Raw genomic sequence first — 18,457 nt, 5'->3', positions numbered from 1 at the left:
CAGCCAGAATGCTCCTTGGAAGCAAGAATGGCCAGACTTCGTCTCACCTATTTTGGTCATGTTGTAAGAAGGGACCATTCCCTGGAGAAGAATTTTCACATTATCCCAGAGAATTTTACTGGAAAACTTGAAAAATTCACAGATCTCACTTTCTTCAGCCCCATCCAATTCCTGGAGGCTTCTGCTACAGCCTTAACAGCATTCCTAAGAAAACCCCTGCCGCTTGTCTGTCGGTGTGTTGCACTGTGATGGCTCGTGTGTTGCTGTGAGGCTCTAAGCTAGGCCACCAGCATCTCAAACACCAGCAGGCTCACCCGTGGTGGACAGGTTTTAGTGGACTTCCAGACTAAGACTGGGAAGGATGCGGCCATCCACTTCTGAAAAAATTGGCCACTGACAACCTTATGAATAGCAGTAAAACAATGTCTGATATATTACTGGAAAAAATTCTGAATGACTGTGAAACACTGTCTGATACAGTGCTGGAAGATGAGCACCACAGGTTGGAAAGCACTCAAAATATGACTGGGGAAGAGATGATTCCTTGAAGTAGAGTCAACTTTAATGACATGGAGTAAAGCTTTTAGGACCTTTATTTGCTAATGTGGCACAACTGAAAATAGGAAGAGACAGCTGCAAACATTCATTAATAATCAGAACATGGAATGTATGAAGTATGAGTCTAGAAAAATTGGAAGTTGTCAAAAATGAAATGGAATGCATAGAGATCAATATCCTTGGCATTAGTGAGCTGAAATGGACCAGTTTTGGCCATTTTGAATCAGACAACCCTATGATCTGCTATGCTAGGAATGTCAAATTGAAGAAGAATGGCATCACGTTAATCTTCAAAAAGAACATTTCAAAATCTATCCTGAAGTACAGTGTTGTCAGTGATAGAATAATATCCATACATCAATAAGGAAGACCAGGAAGCAAGCTGGCAGTGGTTGTGGAACAGCTAAGGGAAACCAGGAAGTGAGCACTTACTGATAATGATTGAAGACGACAGTCTGCAGTAGGGATTACACCTCAATATAAAGAAAACAAAAATCCTCACAACTGGACCAATAAGCAGCATCACAATAAATGGAGAAAAGACTGAAGTTGTCAAAGACTTCATATTACTTGGTTCTACAATCAACACCAATGGAAGCAGCAGTCAAAACATCAGATGATATATTGCACTGGGAAAATCTGCTGCAAAAGACCTCTTTTTGCTGAAGAGCAAAGATGTCTCTGTGAAGACTAAGGTGTGCCTAACCCAAGCCATGGTATTTCCAATTGCCTCATATGCATCTGAGAGCTGGACAACAAATAAGAAGACCAAAGAAGAGTTGATGCTCTTGAGTTGTGGTGTTGCCAAAGAATACTGAAAGTATTCAGTAACTAACAAATTCAGAACTAACAAATCTGTCCTGGAAGAAGTGGAACTGGGATGCTCCTTGGAAGCAAGAATGGCCAGATTTTGTCAGACCTACTTTGGTTATGCTGTCAGAAAAGACCATTCCCTGAAGAAGGATATCATGCTGGTAAAGTGAAGGGTCAATGAAAAAGGGGAATGTCCTCAACAAGATGGACTGACACAGTGGCTGCAACAATGGCCTCAGGTATAGCAAGGATTGTGAGGCTGGCACAGGACGAGGCAGTGTTTTGTTCTGTTGTACACAGGGTCACTATGAGTCAGAGATGACTCGATAGCACCTAACAACATAAAGAAGACCAGATAATACCACTATTATACAAATTTACACACCAACAGCTAGAGCCAAAGATGAAGAAATTAAAGATTTTTACCAATTTCTGCAGTCTGAAATTGACCAAACATGCAATCAAGATGTATTGATTATTACTGGTGACTGGAATGCAAAAGTTGGAAACACAGAAGAATCATCAGTAGTTGGAAAATATGGCCTTGGTAACAGAAATTACTCCAGACATCACATAATAGAATTCTACAAGACCAACAACTTATTCACTGCTCCAAAGGAGCAAGGAGGCCACATTTCTGAACTCCTCTAACCCCACAAAAGGAAGACAGAATCACCATCAGTAGCCCAAGTCCTTTTCCTGTGAGGCCAGACATGTCACTTCCCTCCAGCCCTTTCACCAACCCTGACACTAACCGTTCCTCCTGCAGCACCCACAACCTCTCTGCTGGGTTCGATAATTCACTGCAGTAGCCACACAGAACTCACAGATTATGGGGTTTATTAGGGAAGCAACAGGCTACAATTCAAGTTCAGGAATATGCTCAGTCTCTCTCCCAGCCCACCGTCTCTCAGCTGAGAGTCTCTCTCAATCTCTTTCCCAGCAGTGCATGTCTCTTGGTGTCTCTCTTCCAGCAGTGCATGTCTCTCACGTCTCTCTCAGCAATGCGTATCTCTCATGTCTCTCTCTCAGCAATGCCTGTCTCTCGCATCTCCTAGCTAGCAGTGAGAGATATTCCTTCTACCTCTAGGAAGACTCCTTTTGAGCCTGGCAGAGTAGCAAACTAACCAATCCCAACATCAGAATTCTATACACCTGAGAGCGAGCAAACTTTCCAGAAATTACTTTGTGCTGCTCCCAACAGAAATACCCCAGGTGGATAACTTTAACAATCAGGAGCTACTCAGTTGCTTACAGCAAATCTACCACAGAATTTACAAAGACTTACGGCTAGAAAAGCCACACTATGTAATTTACTACACTGCAGTTGCAAATATCTTTTTTCAAAAACATAAATGGCAGCTACACACATGCACCTCATCAGATGGCATACACAGGAATCAGACTGACTACAAAGAAGTGATAGAGAAGCTCAAAAGTATCAGTTAAAACAAGACCAGGTGCTGACTGTGGAACAATCATCAATTATTCATATGTAAGTTCAAGTTGAAACTGAAAAAAAACAAAACAAGTCCACAAGAGCCAAAATACAAACTTGATTACATCTCACCTGAATTTAGAGATCATCTGAAGAACAGATTTGATGCATTAAACACCAGTGAACGAAGACCACACAAGTTGTGGGATGACATAAAGAACACCATACATGTAGAAAGCAAAAGGTCATTAAAAAGACAGGAAAGGAAGAAAAGAACAAAATGGATGTCAGAAGAGGCTCTGAAACTTCCTCTTGAATGCAGTGTAGCTAAAGTGAATGGAAGAAATGACAAGATAAAAGAGCTGAACAGAAGATTTCAAAGAGCTGTTCAAGACAAAGTATTATAATGAAAACAAAGTAAAGTGTTATAATGAAATCTGCTAAGGCCTGGAGTTAGAAAACCAAAAAGGAAAAACAAGCTGAAAAAACTGAAGGAAAAAATCAAGCTTCAAGTTGCAATACTGAAGGATTCTATGGGCTAAATATTGAATGATACAGAAAGCATCAAAAGAAGATAGAAGGACAGCCAAATAAAAGACAGGAATACAAGGTGAACATTTACAGTAGGTAGATACACTCCTTGGAGAGATCAATCATGGGAGAATAGAAGGGCTGTGCATGCACAGGGAGACAGCTCGGGGGACAGGAGTATATAGAAGGGAAGGACACAGGGAAGAGGTGGCTATGGGGAGGAAGTGGGAGGAGAGCTGTTGCATTGTGGGAAACTGCAGTCAATGTCATGAGACAAAGTATATGTGAGCTGCTGTATGGAAAGTGAATTTGCTCTGTAAACTTTCACCCAACTCACAATAAAATCTGAAAAAAAAAAAAAGATGGAAGGAATACATAGAGTCATTGTACAGAAAAAGAATTGGTCAATGTTCAACTATTTCAGGAGGCAGCATATGATCAAGAACCAATGATATTGAAAGAAGATGTATAAACTACACTGAAGGAATTGGCAAAAAAACAAGGCTCCAGGAATTAATGGAATACTCCTTTGTTTCGACAAATGGATGCAGTGCTGGAGGTGCTCACTCGTTTATGCCAACTGACAAAAAGATCCATATTTGTGCCCATTCTAAAGAACAGTGATCCAACAGAATGTGGAAATTATCAAACAATATCATTACTATTACATGCAAGTAAAATTTTGCTAAAGATAATTCAAAACTGGTTGCAGCAGTATACTGACTTGAACTTCCAGAAATGTGAGCTGGATTCAGAAGAGGACATGAAGCAAAGGATATCACTGATGTCAGATGGATCTTGGCTGAAAGAATACCAGAAAGATGTTTACCTGTGTTTTATTGACTATGCAAAGGCATTTAATTTTATATTCATAACAAATTATGGATAACATTGAGAAGAATGGGAATTCCAGAACACTTAATTGTGCTCATGAAGAACATACACATACACCAAGAGGCTGTAAACAGAACAAGGGGATACCACACGGTTTTAAATCGGGAAGGGTGTGTGTCAAGGTTGTACCCTTTCACCACACTTATTCAATCTGTATGCTGAGCAAGTAATCTGAGAAGCTGGACTACATGAAGAATGTAGTATCGGGATTAGAGGAAGACTCATTAACAATCTGTAGTGTGCAGATGATACACCTTGCTTGCTGAAAGTGAAGATGACTTAAAGCACTTACTGATGAAGATCAAATACTAGTGCCTACAGTATGGATTACACCACAACATTAAAAAAAAAAAAAAAATCCTCACAAATGGACCAATAAGGAATATCACAATAAATGGAGAAAAGATTGAAGTTGTCAGGGATTTCATTTTAGTTAGATCCACAATCAACACCCATGGACGCAGCAGTCAAGAAATCAGACAGCTTACTGCACTGGGGAAATCTGCTACAAAAGAATTCTTTAATATGTTAAGGAGCAATGATGTCACTTTGAGATGAAGGTGCCCCTAACCCAAGCCATGGTGTTTTCAATCCCCTCATATGCATGTGGAAGCTGGACAATGGATAAGGAAGACTGAAGAAGAGTTGATGCTTTTGAATCGTCATGCTGACAGAGAATACTGAAAGTACCATGGACTGCCAGAAGAACAAACAAATCTGTCCTGGAGGAACTGCGGCTGGAATGCTCCTTGGAAACGAGAATGGCCAGACTTCATCTCACCTACTTTGGCCATGTTGTCAGAAGGAACCATTCCCTGGAGCAGAATATCATCCTTGGTAAAGTAGAGGGAGTTAAAAAGTGGAAGGCCCTGAACAAGATGGATTTATAGAACCAACAAATCTGTCCTGGAAGAAGTGCAACTGGGATGGTCCTTGGAAGCAAGAATGGCCAGATTTTGTCTGACCTACTTTGGTCATGCTGTCAGAAAAGACCATTCCCTGGAGAAGGGTATCATGCAAAAATGGCCTCAACTGTAGCAAGGATTGTGAAGCTGGCACAGAACTGGGCAGTGTTTCGTTCTGTTGTGCACAGGGCAGCTATGATTTGGAGCCGACTCCACGGCACCTAACGACAAAAACAATAGAAAAAAACCTCAGATCAGGAATGTGGCCAAGAGCCCAAGGGTGTGATATTTCCTAAGTAATGTTTGCAGGGGGGCATTCCCTTCACCCCTCACTCAAAAGCCCATTGTGTTGGACCCTGAGTGTGGTGCTGGGGGTGTGGGAAGGAACAAGAAAAAGCCCCTGCCCTCATAGAGCCTCCATTCTAAAAAGGAGAGACAACATTAGACCATACAGATGTAGTGGGCCAGATGGTGGTAAGTGCCAGGAAGCACCAGGTGGTCAGAGAAGGCCACGGAAGAGGACATGTGGGCAGAGACTGAGGGCATGGGGAGCAAGTAGCAGAGCAAACGTGCTATGCTAAGAGCATGCTTGGCATGACAAGGAGCCATCAGGGGGAGGAGCCTGGGGCAGAGGAGGTGGGCTAAGAGTCAGGTGAGAGAGGGATGGGGGCAAATGGCACAGAGCCTCAGGGAGAGGGGGGTCTTGGACCTCAGTCCACACAGGCTGCTGGAGGCACTCAGAACCAGGGGTCAGCAGTAGAAGGTGGGATCAGAAGGCAGATCTAGGGGGGATTTTGAAAGCAGGACAATAAGGTTTGATGATGGACTAGCTGTAGGCCGTGAAATAGACACTGCGGGGGAACTGGAGCGAAGGAATCTCGTGTATGGAGATGGAAGGGGCTGTAGGAAAGGCAGGTTTGGAGGATAGTTTTTTCTTATGTATTAGATGTTAAATTTGAGGTGTTTTTTAGATGTCCAAGTGCTGAAACTGAGTGGACAGGTGGACACATGTGTCTGGAGATGCCATCCCTATATCAACAGCTTTAAGGCCACAGCCTGGGTGACATCACTGCCCTGGGAAGTGACTGTGGATGGGGATGATCTCAGGACTATGGCCCACATCCCAAGGGGCTCCAATCTTTAGCATTAAAAGTGAGGAGGACCCAGCAAAGGCCACTGAGCTGTGACAAAGGAAGAGGCTGAGTGTGGTATCCTCAAAGCCAAGTGGAAAGTTTGCAAAGAGTCACTGATCAATTGCATGAAATACTGCATAGGTCAATGAAGGTGATCTTGACAGAGCCAATCTGTCAGAGTGGTAAGGGTGACAATCTGACTGGAATGGGTCCAAGAGAACAGGAGGCAATTCCACTCCCAAATATATGCCCAACTGAATGTATAGCTGCAGCAGCAAAAGACTGGGCCAGGCAAAGTCTCCACAGTAGCAGATTTGCAATGGCTAAAAGGTGGAGGCCACCTGAATGCACCTCAATTGTAAAACAGATAAACCAATTCTAGTCTAGTCATTCACTTGAACACTATACAGCAATGAAAATGAATGACCTACTGTTTAGTGTGGAACAAGGATGACTCACAAACGTAAGTGAGCAAAAGCACACAGGAAAGAGGACACACTGTGTGACTACAGTTATGTAAAGTTCAAAACAGACACACAGATCCACGCTGATAGAAGCTGCCCATGGGTTATGTGCAGGATGTGGGGAGACAAGAGGACTAGTGACCTCAGGGGGCACAGTCTGGGGGTTGTCCTGGGGGCATCACACAAGTATGTTCACCTTTTGAACATTCACTAGGCTATATACTTGTGTACACTTTTCTGTATGCATCATATACCAAAAATCAAACCAAACTCACTGCCAATTTTATCAATTCTGACTCATAGAGACCTCCAATTGGGTTTCCAAAGCTGTAAATCTTTACGGAAGCAGATTGCCCCATCTTTCTTCCACAGAATGGCTGGTGGGTTCAAACCACCAATCTTCTGGTTAGCAGTTTAATGCCTTAGCCACTACACCACCTACTCCAGTAAAAACATGTGTTTTAAAGAGATGATCATGGGAGGAGAGGAAATGGTAGCAATGAGTATGAGCAGCCCTTTGGAGTTGTGCTCTAAAGAGGACAGAACAATGGTGTGTGACTTGATCTTTGTAGAAAGTGTGCAAACACCCAATTCACAAAAGAAGACAGGCTCTCCAGGCAGGGGCCCATACACTCAGCCTGGGACCACACTCCTGGGTGGTCTTGGGAGTGCAAGAAAGACTCCAGTATCCCCACCATCCTTCCTGACTGCCAAAATATCCCTTTCTTTTCAACCCTGCCCACACTCTCCTGACACATCCAGCCAGTTCTCAATCTTCTATCCCACACACCCATTGATGAAATAAGGCATGGACTGAGTCTAGCCAAGTACCCAGCACATGACAAACTCTTCCATTTATTCAGAAAATGCATACTAAACAAAACACCTGCTATGTTCCAGGCCACAGCTGTGAACAAAACAAGTCCCTGTGACATGGAGAGACATATTAGGTGGGGGGAGACCAGGGGGCAATAAACCAGGGCTTCTAATTGGTTCCACCCAGTTCAGTCTTGGCAAAAACTGGAATAGACCCAAATTTGTAAAATGTGGGTGTATCAGAGGGAAAAAATTACAGGTCGACACCCTGCTAGAAATGTAATCTCTCTCTTAGAAAACAAGGGCTATGTGTGTTGCATAGCAACGAAATCTCTTGACTGACAGAGACAACGCATGGCTCAAAGATGGCCGCCAACTCCACTGCTTTAAATGTATGTTACTCTGCGTAGTCCTGTCAATAATGAGTCTCCCGCATCAGGCTCATGAAAGGGCTCACTATACCTCTTCTGAGTATCCCATTTCAAGGTTTTAATCTGTAATTTTCCCATTCCCATTACTATTCTAGCACACTAACATTTTACAAATTCGGGTTTGTTTCAGTCTCACTGGGTCAGCCAGTTCTATTAGGTTTGAAGCTCTGCAATAAACACAGAAAATAATTCAGAGGGCGCTAAGTACTAAGAAGAAAATTAAAGCGGATATGCAGTGCCTGGAGTATGGCCTACAGGGACAGCTGAGACCTGAACTCCCAGGGCGCAGAACAAGTCCTTACCCCTCCAGGAAGCCCTCCCAGACCAGCCAGGCTTTCCAGGAGATGGTGTGGCTGTGGGCAGATAATTTAACCTCTGTGTCCGTCTCCTCATCTCACCCCGCAAACGGGGCAAGGCAGCGCTGGTCGGTCCCCACTAACGGCAGGTGAGCCTGACCCGTCCTCCGGACCGTCCTAGCCCCTGCGCACAGGGTATGGCCAGGTGACCCGCCGGATCCGGACCTTCCTATCTGGACCGGCAGCGGCCCTGACTTTTCTACCTGACGTTCCAAGGCCTCCCGGACGGCCTGGACGAAGCGAGCGGGGCAGCCGGTGCCCAAGGCCCCAGGCGCAGACCTTCCGCGCCTGCCGACCCCCCACATCTCACCGGTGGAAGGTGAGTTGCTTCCTGGTGTTACTGTAGCGGTTGCAGCACTGCCGGGCGGCGCACGACTTCGGCATCTCCCGTTGACAGGCCCGGCTGCCCCCAACAAAGATGGCGGTACCAGGTTGTGCGGGGCGCAGCGGGCCTTAGGGGCGGGACCAGCGCGCCCTCCTTGGGGAGGGGCAGACTACGAGGCGGGACCTGAGGATGGGGCGCGGCCAGTGGGGCCTGTGAGGCGGGGCCTGTTGGAGAGGCTGGACCAGCGCTCCCTGTGGCAACGCCGGGAAGTCCAGAGGCAACCAGGGCTGGACTCTGACGCGTTTACCTGGACCCCCGTCGCTCCAGGGCAGGCTGGCCTCAAGGCCCCACGTTAGTGGGTGATCCCAAGCCCAGACCAACCACAGGACAAGCCCGAAATCCCAAAAAGAATGGCCCTGAGAAGATTTACCCTAGTTCAATCAAGTCCCGGCTTCCCCTCCTAGAATTGGAAGCCCCAAGACTCGCACTCAGTATCAGTTTGGGACAACTGGAAACCAGCAAAAGGCACAATACACATTGTCCCCAGCATTTTTGGGATTCTAAGAGGTGTCAATAAGTAGATGTTTTGCCTCTTCACAAGTCACTGGAGGAAGTACTGGCTGGTGACTAGTGTCAGTCTGGAAGATGTTACACACAGCTCAGCAAAAAGCAGGCTCAGGCATAGGGTCACAGACTGGGGACAGGGAACTCAGTGTAAAGGAGCAAAATGACGAAGAGGACATGCTAGCACTTGGTTTGCATTGCTCCAGAGGATGCAGTTTCTATGAAGGTTTATCACTCCCTAGAGTTATAGCATAGTGTCTAAGGCAGTTGATTGCTCCCCAGAAGGCTGGCGGTTCAAACCCACTAGCCACTCCTTGGTAGGAAGACGGGGCAATCTACTTCTGAAACCCAAGGAGGGGTCACTATGAGTCGGGTCCAATTCGCATGTAACAACAGTTTAAATGAACCCACAATTTGAGGGAGAAAATGTGAATGAACACAATTCATCTCTACATGTATTTCTTTTTCTTGAAAATTTATTAGAATAGTATTACTAGGGCTGTGGGCATTTTTCATGTTGCTAAATGAAGCTCTGGTGGCATAGTGCTTAAGGCATTTGACTGCTAACCAGAAGACTGGGAACTCAAACCCCCCACCCACTTCTCAGATGGAAGACTAGGCAATCTACTTCCATAGAGATACCCCCATGGAAACCCAAGAAGGGGTCGCTATGAGTTGGAATTGACTCAACAGCAATGAGTTTGTTTTTTTGGTTTAAATGAAGCTCAGATGTGAACTTCCAAGTAGTCTTTGTGTAGTTATGGTTTTGGGGTGAGATGGTGGTAGATGGGGCATCAATACTTCTTCAGCAAACACAAAACACCCGAAGCCAGACATGAACCTCAAAGTAGCAACGTATTTATTTACAAAATATACAGTTTCACAGAAACAGCTTCGCTTTATACACATAAACTTTATAATTACACAGAACCATGTAAACGATGTTAAGTGTCTCACCTGGCCAAAGCCAATGGGAGGGGCCTACTTTTGGGATGACACCTCCCCCTCCCCTCCTACCATATGCCATCAACCAGGAGCCCCTAGATGGGCCCTTCCAAATTTGCATAAAGAAGCTGATTGCAGCTGCCCAGCTCAATCTAACACAAAAACTGTGGTGTCTGGTTTCTTAGACACCACCCACAGGGACAGATCTGTTAAAAAGAACAAAAAGAAAAATTGAGATGAACGTCTACTGTTTTCCACAGAGGCAACTCCAGGCATTGAACCTTTTCACAAACTTAACAATGGCCAGTGGTGACACTTCCATCCTAAAATCATGCAAATTCTCAAATGCACTTTTAAAACTGTGGAGTTAAAAAAAAAATATTTGGAACTTTGGTTATCATCATGGTGAAGACAATGGATGTGACCATGTCATCGGGCAGATCTTTGGCAAATTCCTCTCCACCATGCCCTGGCCGTTTGCCCTAGTCAGTCACACAGCTGTCTGGGGTGAAGCTTGTTTCTAAACCAGCTTTGACGGTTTCCTCCACAGCATAACTTCCCCCTTGGGGATCATCACAATAAACTGGGTTTCAGATACTATTCCTACTTTTGTGTGAATATAAGCAACAGAACTTTTAAAAGACAGGACTGAATTAACGGTAGAAGACTAGGCCAAAAGCTGGGCTATGGTGGGCCACATTAGGGTTCAACCACCTGGGTGCTTCCTCAAGAGAATGTGGAGGGGTCTCCTGGTAGACCTGCATGGGGCATCTGCCACTGGACGGGAAGTAGCCAGTAAGAAGCCTGCAGGCCCATCCTGCTGCAAATAAATATAACTAACATGGATGTTCTTCGTGCCTTACAAAAACAATGCTATGAAAACACACCCATTAATTTACAAAAAACATTTTGAGAACAAGTATTTGAACTGCTGACAGTGAGGTCAGTGACAATAAAGCTGAAGCCCCCTCGCTCTAAGCCCGGAACCACCAGGGTTCAGGTACACTGTGCTCCTACATGGGGCTCCAGTCCCTAGCTCCCTGGCTTCCTCACAACTGGCCCATGCAGGGGTCTCCCCAGTTTAGGATCCTGGTTTGACCCAAGGAACTCTGCACAGTTCAACAGAAGATTCCTGAGGGAGGACCAGTGGCATTGGTCACTCACTCACTAATTCAAACCAAAAACAGGATCCAAGTCCTAAATCTTGCCCTGTTGAACCAGCAGGCCCAGCCTGAATGAAGGGCACACTAACAATTTCCCACAGGAAAGGTCTCTCTTCTGTCTTTCTTTACCCCATTACTTAGAGGAACACACAAATATCCCAGTGATTGCCTTGCCTCTATGTTGTCATTGGAATTAGGGGAGAAGAGATGGTAAGGAGAGAACCTAACTGCTCCCATGCTTGAAAACAGTTAACCTGGGCCCTGCCAGTACCTCAGACACCAAATGGAGCAATAGGGCACCTAGAAGAACTTGGCCAACACTTCTGGCTGTATCGTGCAAAAAGACAGGTTTTTTTTACATCGTGCAAAACAGGAAACTGCGTTATGAACACAGGCCACCTCAATTCCCCAACCAACCCCCTTTCCACAGAAAAGTGGCCACATACTGTCCCTTTTAATGAACAGGAAAAGACCTAAGCATCACTAGCTAGCCCACCACCCCAGGGATCCTCATAGCAAGACCAGAGGACTTGGGCTGGCAGACCCTGTGATGGCTGAGGCAGGTAGAGAGGGGACCACCAGGAAAGGGCCTTTTATGGGTGCTGTACAGATACTTATGGTAAAAGACTCACACTCAAGAAAAAGCTTACACATATGGCTGTTCACATAATAGGCTGGGGAAACTGACGACCTCCTCTCCCCAACACAGCGGAAGCAGGGAATAACAACTAGCACTTGTTCCAATCGGCAGGAATTTGTTAACAATGATATTGAAAGTTCACAATACCATGTACCCTCATTTTCCGCTGACCCAAACCCCATTGAGCCTGGGTGTTCAGTCCACCTCCACTGCAGAGAACACAGCTCTAGCAGCAGCTTTGGCCAACAAAGATTTTATTCGGTCACTGGCTATGTACAGTTTAGATGTTGGACAACCTGTCCTTTGCTTAGGCACCTGGATGGCAGAGATCTGCCCACACCAGAGCTAAGAGTTCTGTGCTCAACTAAGAAAGGGGCCAGAAAGCCCACAGTCCCTTCCAATTCCTTGCCCAGCCTCCTCTCACACCAGCACTCAGTCCAGAAACAGCTTCCGGGAGCCCATTCGGGAACGGTTGGAACGGCGGATATCAAACTTGGAGTCCCGGCACTTTTGGCAGACAAACACTTCCGGAACATTGGATTTCCGGATTTTTGCACAGGACAGGTGGATCCAAGTGTGGCACTCGTTACACTCGATCATGGGGCGGCCAGCAAATGGCTTCATGCAGAAGCAGGTGACGAGGTCCCAAGAATCATCATCTGAAAAGCAAGGAAGATTTAAGAGGAACAAAAACTCTCCATCATCCCTCTCCATCAGGAAAGCTGTCTATCCAATGGGACAGAGCAACTGAGTTGCCATGAGACCTGTTATTCTAAAAACAAAAACTATTTCAACTTTCACTCAACAATGACACTTCCTCTCTGAAAAGGCAATAAATTCATGACAGAGAAATGAGTTACGTGATAACCAGGAATTACCAATGAGATGTTTATTTATGAACTATGTTATTTTTACATTCTAAGGTTTGTCTTGGCATCTCAGCTGTTTCTGTGATCAACCCCTTCCTAAACATCCTGGCATTCCCCTTCTGACCCTTCCTCCCTGGAAACGGTGGGACACACTCTGCCATCACACTTCCAAAAGGACAGGGCCCTCTGCAGGATCCCACTACTCCTGGTGCCCATGCCCCAAAGAGACGACTCTGAGACCCCTGCCTCAAGTAGCCCCTCTTCTACCCACCAAACAAAAAGTGCCTCTGTGACCCAAGAACCACTCACCTGAATCCACCATGATGTCCTCATCGTTGCCAGTGCTGTCCTCATCCCGGAACACCACCTGCTTTCCCTGCCGGATGATAGTCCGTTTGCCTTCAGTCTTTATTTCTTTGACCTCATCAGGTGATACCGTGGCACAAGAGCCACTTGAGGGTGTGTCAGAGTCCCAGCCCGAGCTAGGGTCGCTGGGGGCCTGGGGGATATCCTGCAGGGTGGGACTCGTAGGAGTCTCGACATATGGATCAGCGGCTTCCAGCTTCAGCAAGCTCCCCATGTACTCCTCCTTGACAGGCATATCACTATCCCTCCGCTTCCTCTTCTTCTTCTTCTTCAGCTTGTCAGTCTTCTTTCTGTCCAGGAGGAAGTTACTGGGCTTGGCCCGCTGTAAGAGGGTGGGCTGTAGGTGGCTGAAGCAGCGGTCAGAGACGGGCAGGGTCACAGAGGATGTGATGTCTGGGAACGCAGCATCCCAGCCATCACTGTCAATGGTACCAGCAGTGCTGTTGGCAGGGCTGGGGCTGCTCCGCAAAGGCAGCTCCTGAAGAGACAGGGGCAGAAGGGTGAGGGTTCTGGTGACTGACCAGACCCAAGAGACAGGGCCAGTCCCAAGCCCAGCTTCCAGCCCACCCCTAGCCAAGCAAGAGCCTCCTGATGGTGAGCTCTCCCAACCTTGAGCTTCTCACCAGCATTCTACTCAAGGAGCCATGTCAAGCACTAGTTTAATGAGCCTTTCCAGGGAGAACAGGGGCACCCAAGGAAGAAACTTTGCCTACCCTCACAGAACCCTCAGCCCTGGTCCCACAGCTGTGAACTTAGTAGATGCTAAATAAATACCCATGGAAACAAATGAAGCCATCTTCTCATGCCCTCTCATCTTTCCCTGATGGTAAAATCTTTCCTTCCTTTTGGTCCTTCCAATGGTCATATTTTTTAATTAAGTGAACTAAAGTTAGTTTTGAAGATTTCCTGACAATTTTTTTTTTAAAAATGGAGCCATCCCAAAATATTGCAAAATCAAGGTAAGTAATTACTGCCCCCAAAGCCATGACCTGAACTTGCTTACTGCAGACGATTCAAGCATGTTATTTGCAAATAGTGACAACCTATGGGGCAGTTCTACTGTCCACAGGGTTGCTATGATTTGATGGCACCCAACAACAATGTTGCTACTTATCATTATCCACTTACACAGTATGTAAACACTAAAAACTGCTGGGGTTTTGCCTCTTAGAAATGTTGAGTTATCTTTTTCTTTGTTGTTGTTGTTGTTGTTATTTGCCATCCAGTCGGCCCCGACTCATAGCGACCCCTCCTTGGGTTTCCGAGGCAGTATCACTACGGAAGTAGGAATGCCCAACCTTCCTTCCGAGGAGTGGCTGGTGGGTTTGAACCACCAGCCTTCTGGTTAGCAGTCAAGTGCTTTAGGCACTATGCTACCAGAGCTCCTTATTTTCTTCTTAGCCTAGTACAATATGAAGGAGGCCCTCTGAAGTTGAATGACATGGCAGCTTAGTCCACTGTCCTGTTCATTTCTCAGCAAAGACAAAGTCCTTTCAGTTAAGTGGAGAGCCCATTCAAATGGGATTTTGACCATGAGTTCTTGAGGACATTTTTTCTCTTTTCTTTTTAAATTTTTATTGTGATTTGGGTGAAAGCTTACAGAGCAGTTTCATTTTCCACACAGCAGTTCATACACATTTTGTCTCATGACGCTGACTGCAATTCCCCACAATTTAACAGCTCTCTTCCCACTTCCTCCCGGGAGTTACCTCTTCCCTGTGCCTTTCCCTCCCATGTACCCCACCCCCAGCTGTCTCCCTGTGCAAACACTGCCCTTATGTTCGCCCATGACTGACTGCTTGAGGACTCTTTTTGTGGCTTGCACAGCAACCAGGATGCTAAGGTAGGGCAGTGTGGACTCAGCCAGTCTGGTTGAACCTCATGCTCCACTCTTCTCCCCAGTTTTATCATCTTTATAATGGTGGTAAACAAACAAACAAAACAAACCATTGCCACACAGTCAATTCTGACGCATAGTGACCCTATAAAAGAGAGCAGAACTGCCCATAGAGCTTCTAAGGCTGTAAATCTTTATGGTGGCAGAATACCACATCTTTCTCTCATGGAGCAGCTTGTGGGTTTAAACTGCCAACCCTTCAGTTAGCAGCCTAACGCTTAACCCATTTGCCACCAGGGCTTAATTACAATTAATTACCTCCTATCAATACAAGAATAGTGCCTGACCACAGTAAGCAATCAATTACTACTGGTTATTATTAAGTGTTGGGAGTTCCTGGATAGCACAAACAGCTAAGTGCTTAACAGCTAAGGCCAACAGGTGTTTCAGAATAAAAGCCCTGGAAATCTGTTTCTGAAAGTTCACAGCCCTGAAAACCCTAAGGAGCAGTTCTCTGACACACAAGGAGTTGCCATGAGTCTGACCTGACTTGGTGACAACTGGTTGCAGTGATAAAAAAAAAAAAAAAAAAAAAGATATAACGTGCACTTTCTACGATGGCTATAGGAACCCCTTTCCTGGCTGGTCTAAATTTCCAAGAAAACAGATTTCTGCCAGACTATAAAATATAAAAGACTTGGTGATGTGCTCCTATAAAGATTACAGCCGAGAAAAACCTATGGGGCAGTTCTACTCTGTCCACAGGATTGCTATGACTTGATGGCACCCAACAACAACGTTGCTACTTGAAGAGTACAAGGTCTTCTTGACAGAGGCTACTGCATTGTCACCCTCCAGAGCATGAGGTAAAAGTGCTCTGGTTTGACTGCTCCAAGGAGAGATCTAGAAAGCTCTGAAGATTACCTCTTTAGGATAAGGGATATAGCCAGCGTAAGCCAAGACAAAGGTACAGAATTTGTTGAAATCCTCCACAGTCCTGCGCCTCTTGTAGCTGGGGGAGTACTCCTGTTAAGAGCCAAGAAAACAGAGTGTGTTTGAAAGCAGACACTTGTATGTGGAGTAGCAGTGACAAAATTAGCCAAGCTGAATCTTTTATTGTAAACCATTCAGACTGACAAAAGACTCTAGAAATAAGATAAGGTGAGTTCAAGTCAAGAAATAACATTGTTTTCAGAAGGCTGGAAGAGTATTGTGCTTTTATGACAAGAATAATACTGGGAAACTGGTTAGGAGATAAAAGCTTGTACAAAAGTCTCTTTCTTAGCACTTGTGGCATTTGCTATGTTATCTATTAGTCTCTGCAGTCCTATCTAGAGTTTTAGTAACTGTTTTTGCTACAGATTTTCCATTTTGAAAATAAACTCCTACTGCAGCTGTAACTAAAGTATTTTAAGTGATTTCAAAATCATCTGTTTCCTATCCTTCAGGGTTTACTCAGGCTAGGACTCTCCCTGCCTGGAGAGCTGCTTAGGACCCCTTCCTCCTGCCAAGCTCTCACCCTCCACCCCCCCCAAGTGCATGTTCTATTCCCTTCCACTGCTCCAGCACCAGTACTCAAATGTTCAACTCAAAGAATAAACCAGAAGTTTTCCTGTTACTCTTATTTGTCCATTTCAGATGGAACACTAGAGATTTTGGCTTATATGTCCTGAGCTCATCCCATCTAGAAACAACCCTAAGGAGAGAGAATGTGTTTTCTCCTGAGGAACAACGCAGTACAGGGAAAGACTCATATTTGCTACTGAGCAAAGCAACTGTGCTTTAGTCCATCTTCGAGTTGTCTATTTACTGAGGTTTCCTTTCAGCATTTTGTCCCCCCTTCCTCATCCTTAGGTGTTCAGCTAACATTTCCAAAGCCTTGGGGCCAAATGCCCCGCTGAAGTCAAAAAGAGGTGTTCCAGCCAGCGTTATCACTATCACAACCTCTTTCTGAAAGAGGTATCTAGAAGGTGGCCGCACAGGCAGTGCCCACAGGTTTTCTCCCTGAGGCTCAGATTACTTTTCTTTTCTCCACTTACGTTAGCAAATCTCCTACTCCCCAGCCCCTCATACTCTCGGACCGAAAGACATTTGGGCTACGAGAACTGGCGACATCAAGATCTCCAGACAGCACGATCTCCAGCGCTTCCTGCAGTTTAAGCTCCTACTCCCACCCCCTCCAGGGACACAGGACCGTTCCTCTCGGCCAGTTAGGGGGACTAAGTTCGATCCCAAAACTCTAGGGAAGTTTTTTTTCGGGGGGGGGGAATATGCGAAAGTGGGTCAGGAACCAAGATGCGGCGCGGGAGGCGCGGCGGGGGGCACCGGCACGCGGGACTGGGGAGGCTCCGTGCCGCCCCCACCCCGCGCCCGCCAGCCCGCTTCCAGGAAAAGCAGATGGCAGAACGGCCCCCTCCCCGTCGCCCGCTCGCGGAAGCTGCCCCTCCACCGTCGCCTCAGCCCGGAAGGTGCGGGGCCCACCGCGGGGGAAGGGCGGGCGAGGGCGGCTGGCGGGATTGCCTGGGCCACGCACTGCCCCCGGGTGCGGGTAGGCGGTGAGCAAAGACAACGCCCCCCACTCCCCTTCCCCAGCGCCGCCGCCGGCACCCGGCAGAGCTTGCCTCGGGGGTCAGGGGCCCAGAGTGGGGGATTGAGGGCCGATCCCCGGAAGGTGCGGGGGGGGGGAACGAGCCGGGGCGGAGCGAGCAGGGCCCAGGGGCGGGGGGCGGAGCGTGCCGGGCTAGGGGGGAGGGGGCACGAGAACCCCAGAGGCGGGGGACCTCAAAGGATGAGGCCCCCCAAGTGCCGAGGGGGTGGGGGCGATCTAGCTCCGCGCGGAGCCAGGGGGCGGGGCGCGGGCCCGCGGGATTAGAGGCGCCGCGGGGGCCGCGCAGAGCGGATCCCCTCAGGAGGCCGCTAGCCTCCCTGAAAGAAGGGGTTGGAAAGAGGGCTCCTCCAGAAAGCCGGACCGCGAGCTTGCGAGCAGGCGGTGGTGGCGGGTCGGACCGAGTCCCGGGGGCGGGGAGAGGGAAGACATGCGGGCGGGGGAACTAGGGACGCAGACAGGTCCCGGGCTCTGTGAGGCCGAGAACAGCCGCCCCAAGAGAGGTGGGCAAGAGGCCCGGGAAGGCGCCGTAGACGACCGGGAAGGGCCGCCGAGGCGAAGCCGGCGGGAGGACAGGCGCGGGCCCGAGCGGGGGGCGGGGCTCAGGGGGGCGGCGAAGGAACGCTGGGGGAGGGGAGGCGGCGCAAGACCACAGGGGTCCGGTCTTCAGGGGCGCACGCTCACGAAGTGGGCGCCGGGGGCGATGGGGGCGCAGCTTTCACTCACCTCCGGGTGGAAGGCGGCGGCGCAGGAGTCGGAGTCCATGTTCTGGGCGGGGGGCGGCGGCGGCTGCGGGAGTGAAAG

The 18,457-nt window shown here is 47.4% G+C and overlaps 2 protein-coding genes across 2 annotated transcripts in view; both read right to left on the bottom strand.

Annotated features, from left to right (window-relative positions):
* The window catches only part of THAP3 (THAP domain containing 3), a 15,107-nt gene extending 6,384 nt beyond the window's left edge, over positions 1–8,723 (bottom strand). The window contains exon 1 of the mRNA XM_007942649.1: positions 8,650–8,723. Within this exon, the coding sequence (XP_007940840.1) occupies positions 8,650–8,723 (74 nt within the window). The remainder of the gene's footprint in view (positions 1–8,649) is intronic.
* A 3,685-nt stretch (positions 8,724–12,408) lies between these two features.
* PHF13 (PHD finger protein 13) lies at positions 12,409–18,457 on the bottom strand. The gene is made up of 4 exons (XM_007942587.2): positions 18,380–18,457; positions 15,973–16,074; positions 13,155–13,689; positions 12,409–12,635 (listed from the first exon to the last, which is right to left on the bottom strand). Exons 1-4 carry the CDS (start codon positions 18,416–18,418, stop codon positions 12,409–12,411), a joined length of 903 nt encoding a protein of 300 aa, XP_007940778.1. The 5' UTR covers positions 18,419–18,457.

The sequence above is a fragment of the Orycteropus afer genome, unplaced genomic scaffold, assembly GCF_000298275.1.
Source record: "Orycteropus afer afer isolate SDZICR_OR568_19922 unplaced genomic scaffold, OryAfe1.0 scaffold00094, whole genome shotgun sequence".
Taxonomy (NCBI): Eukaryota; Metazoa; Chordata; class Mammalia; order Tubulidentata; family Orycteropodidae; genus Orycteropus; species Orycteropus afer.
This window is presented reverse-complemented; position numbering and strand designations above follow the sequence as displayed.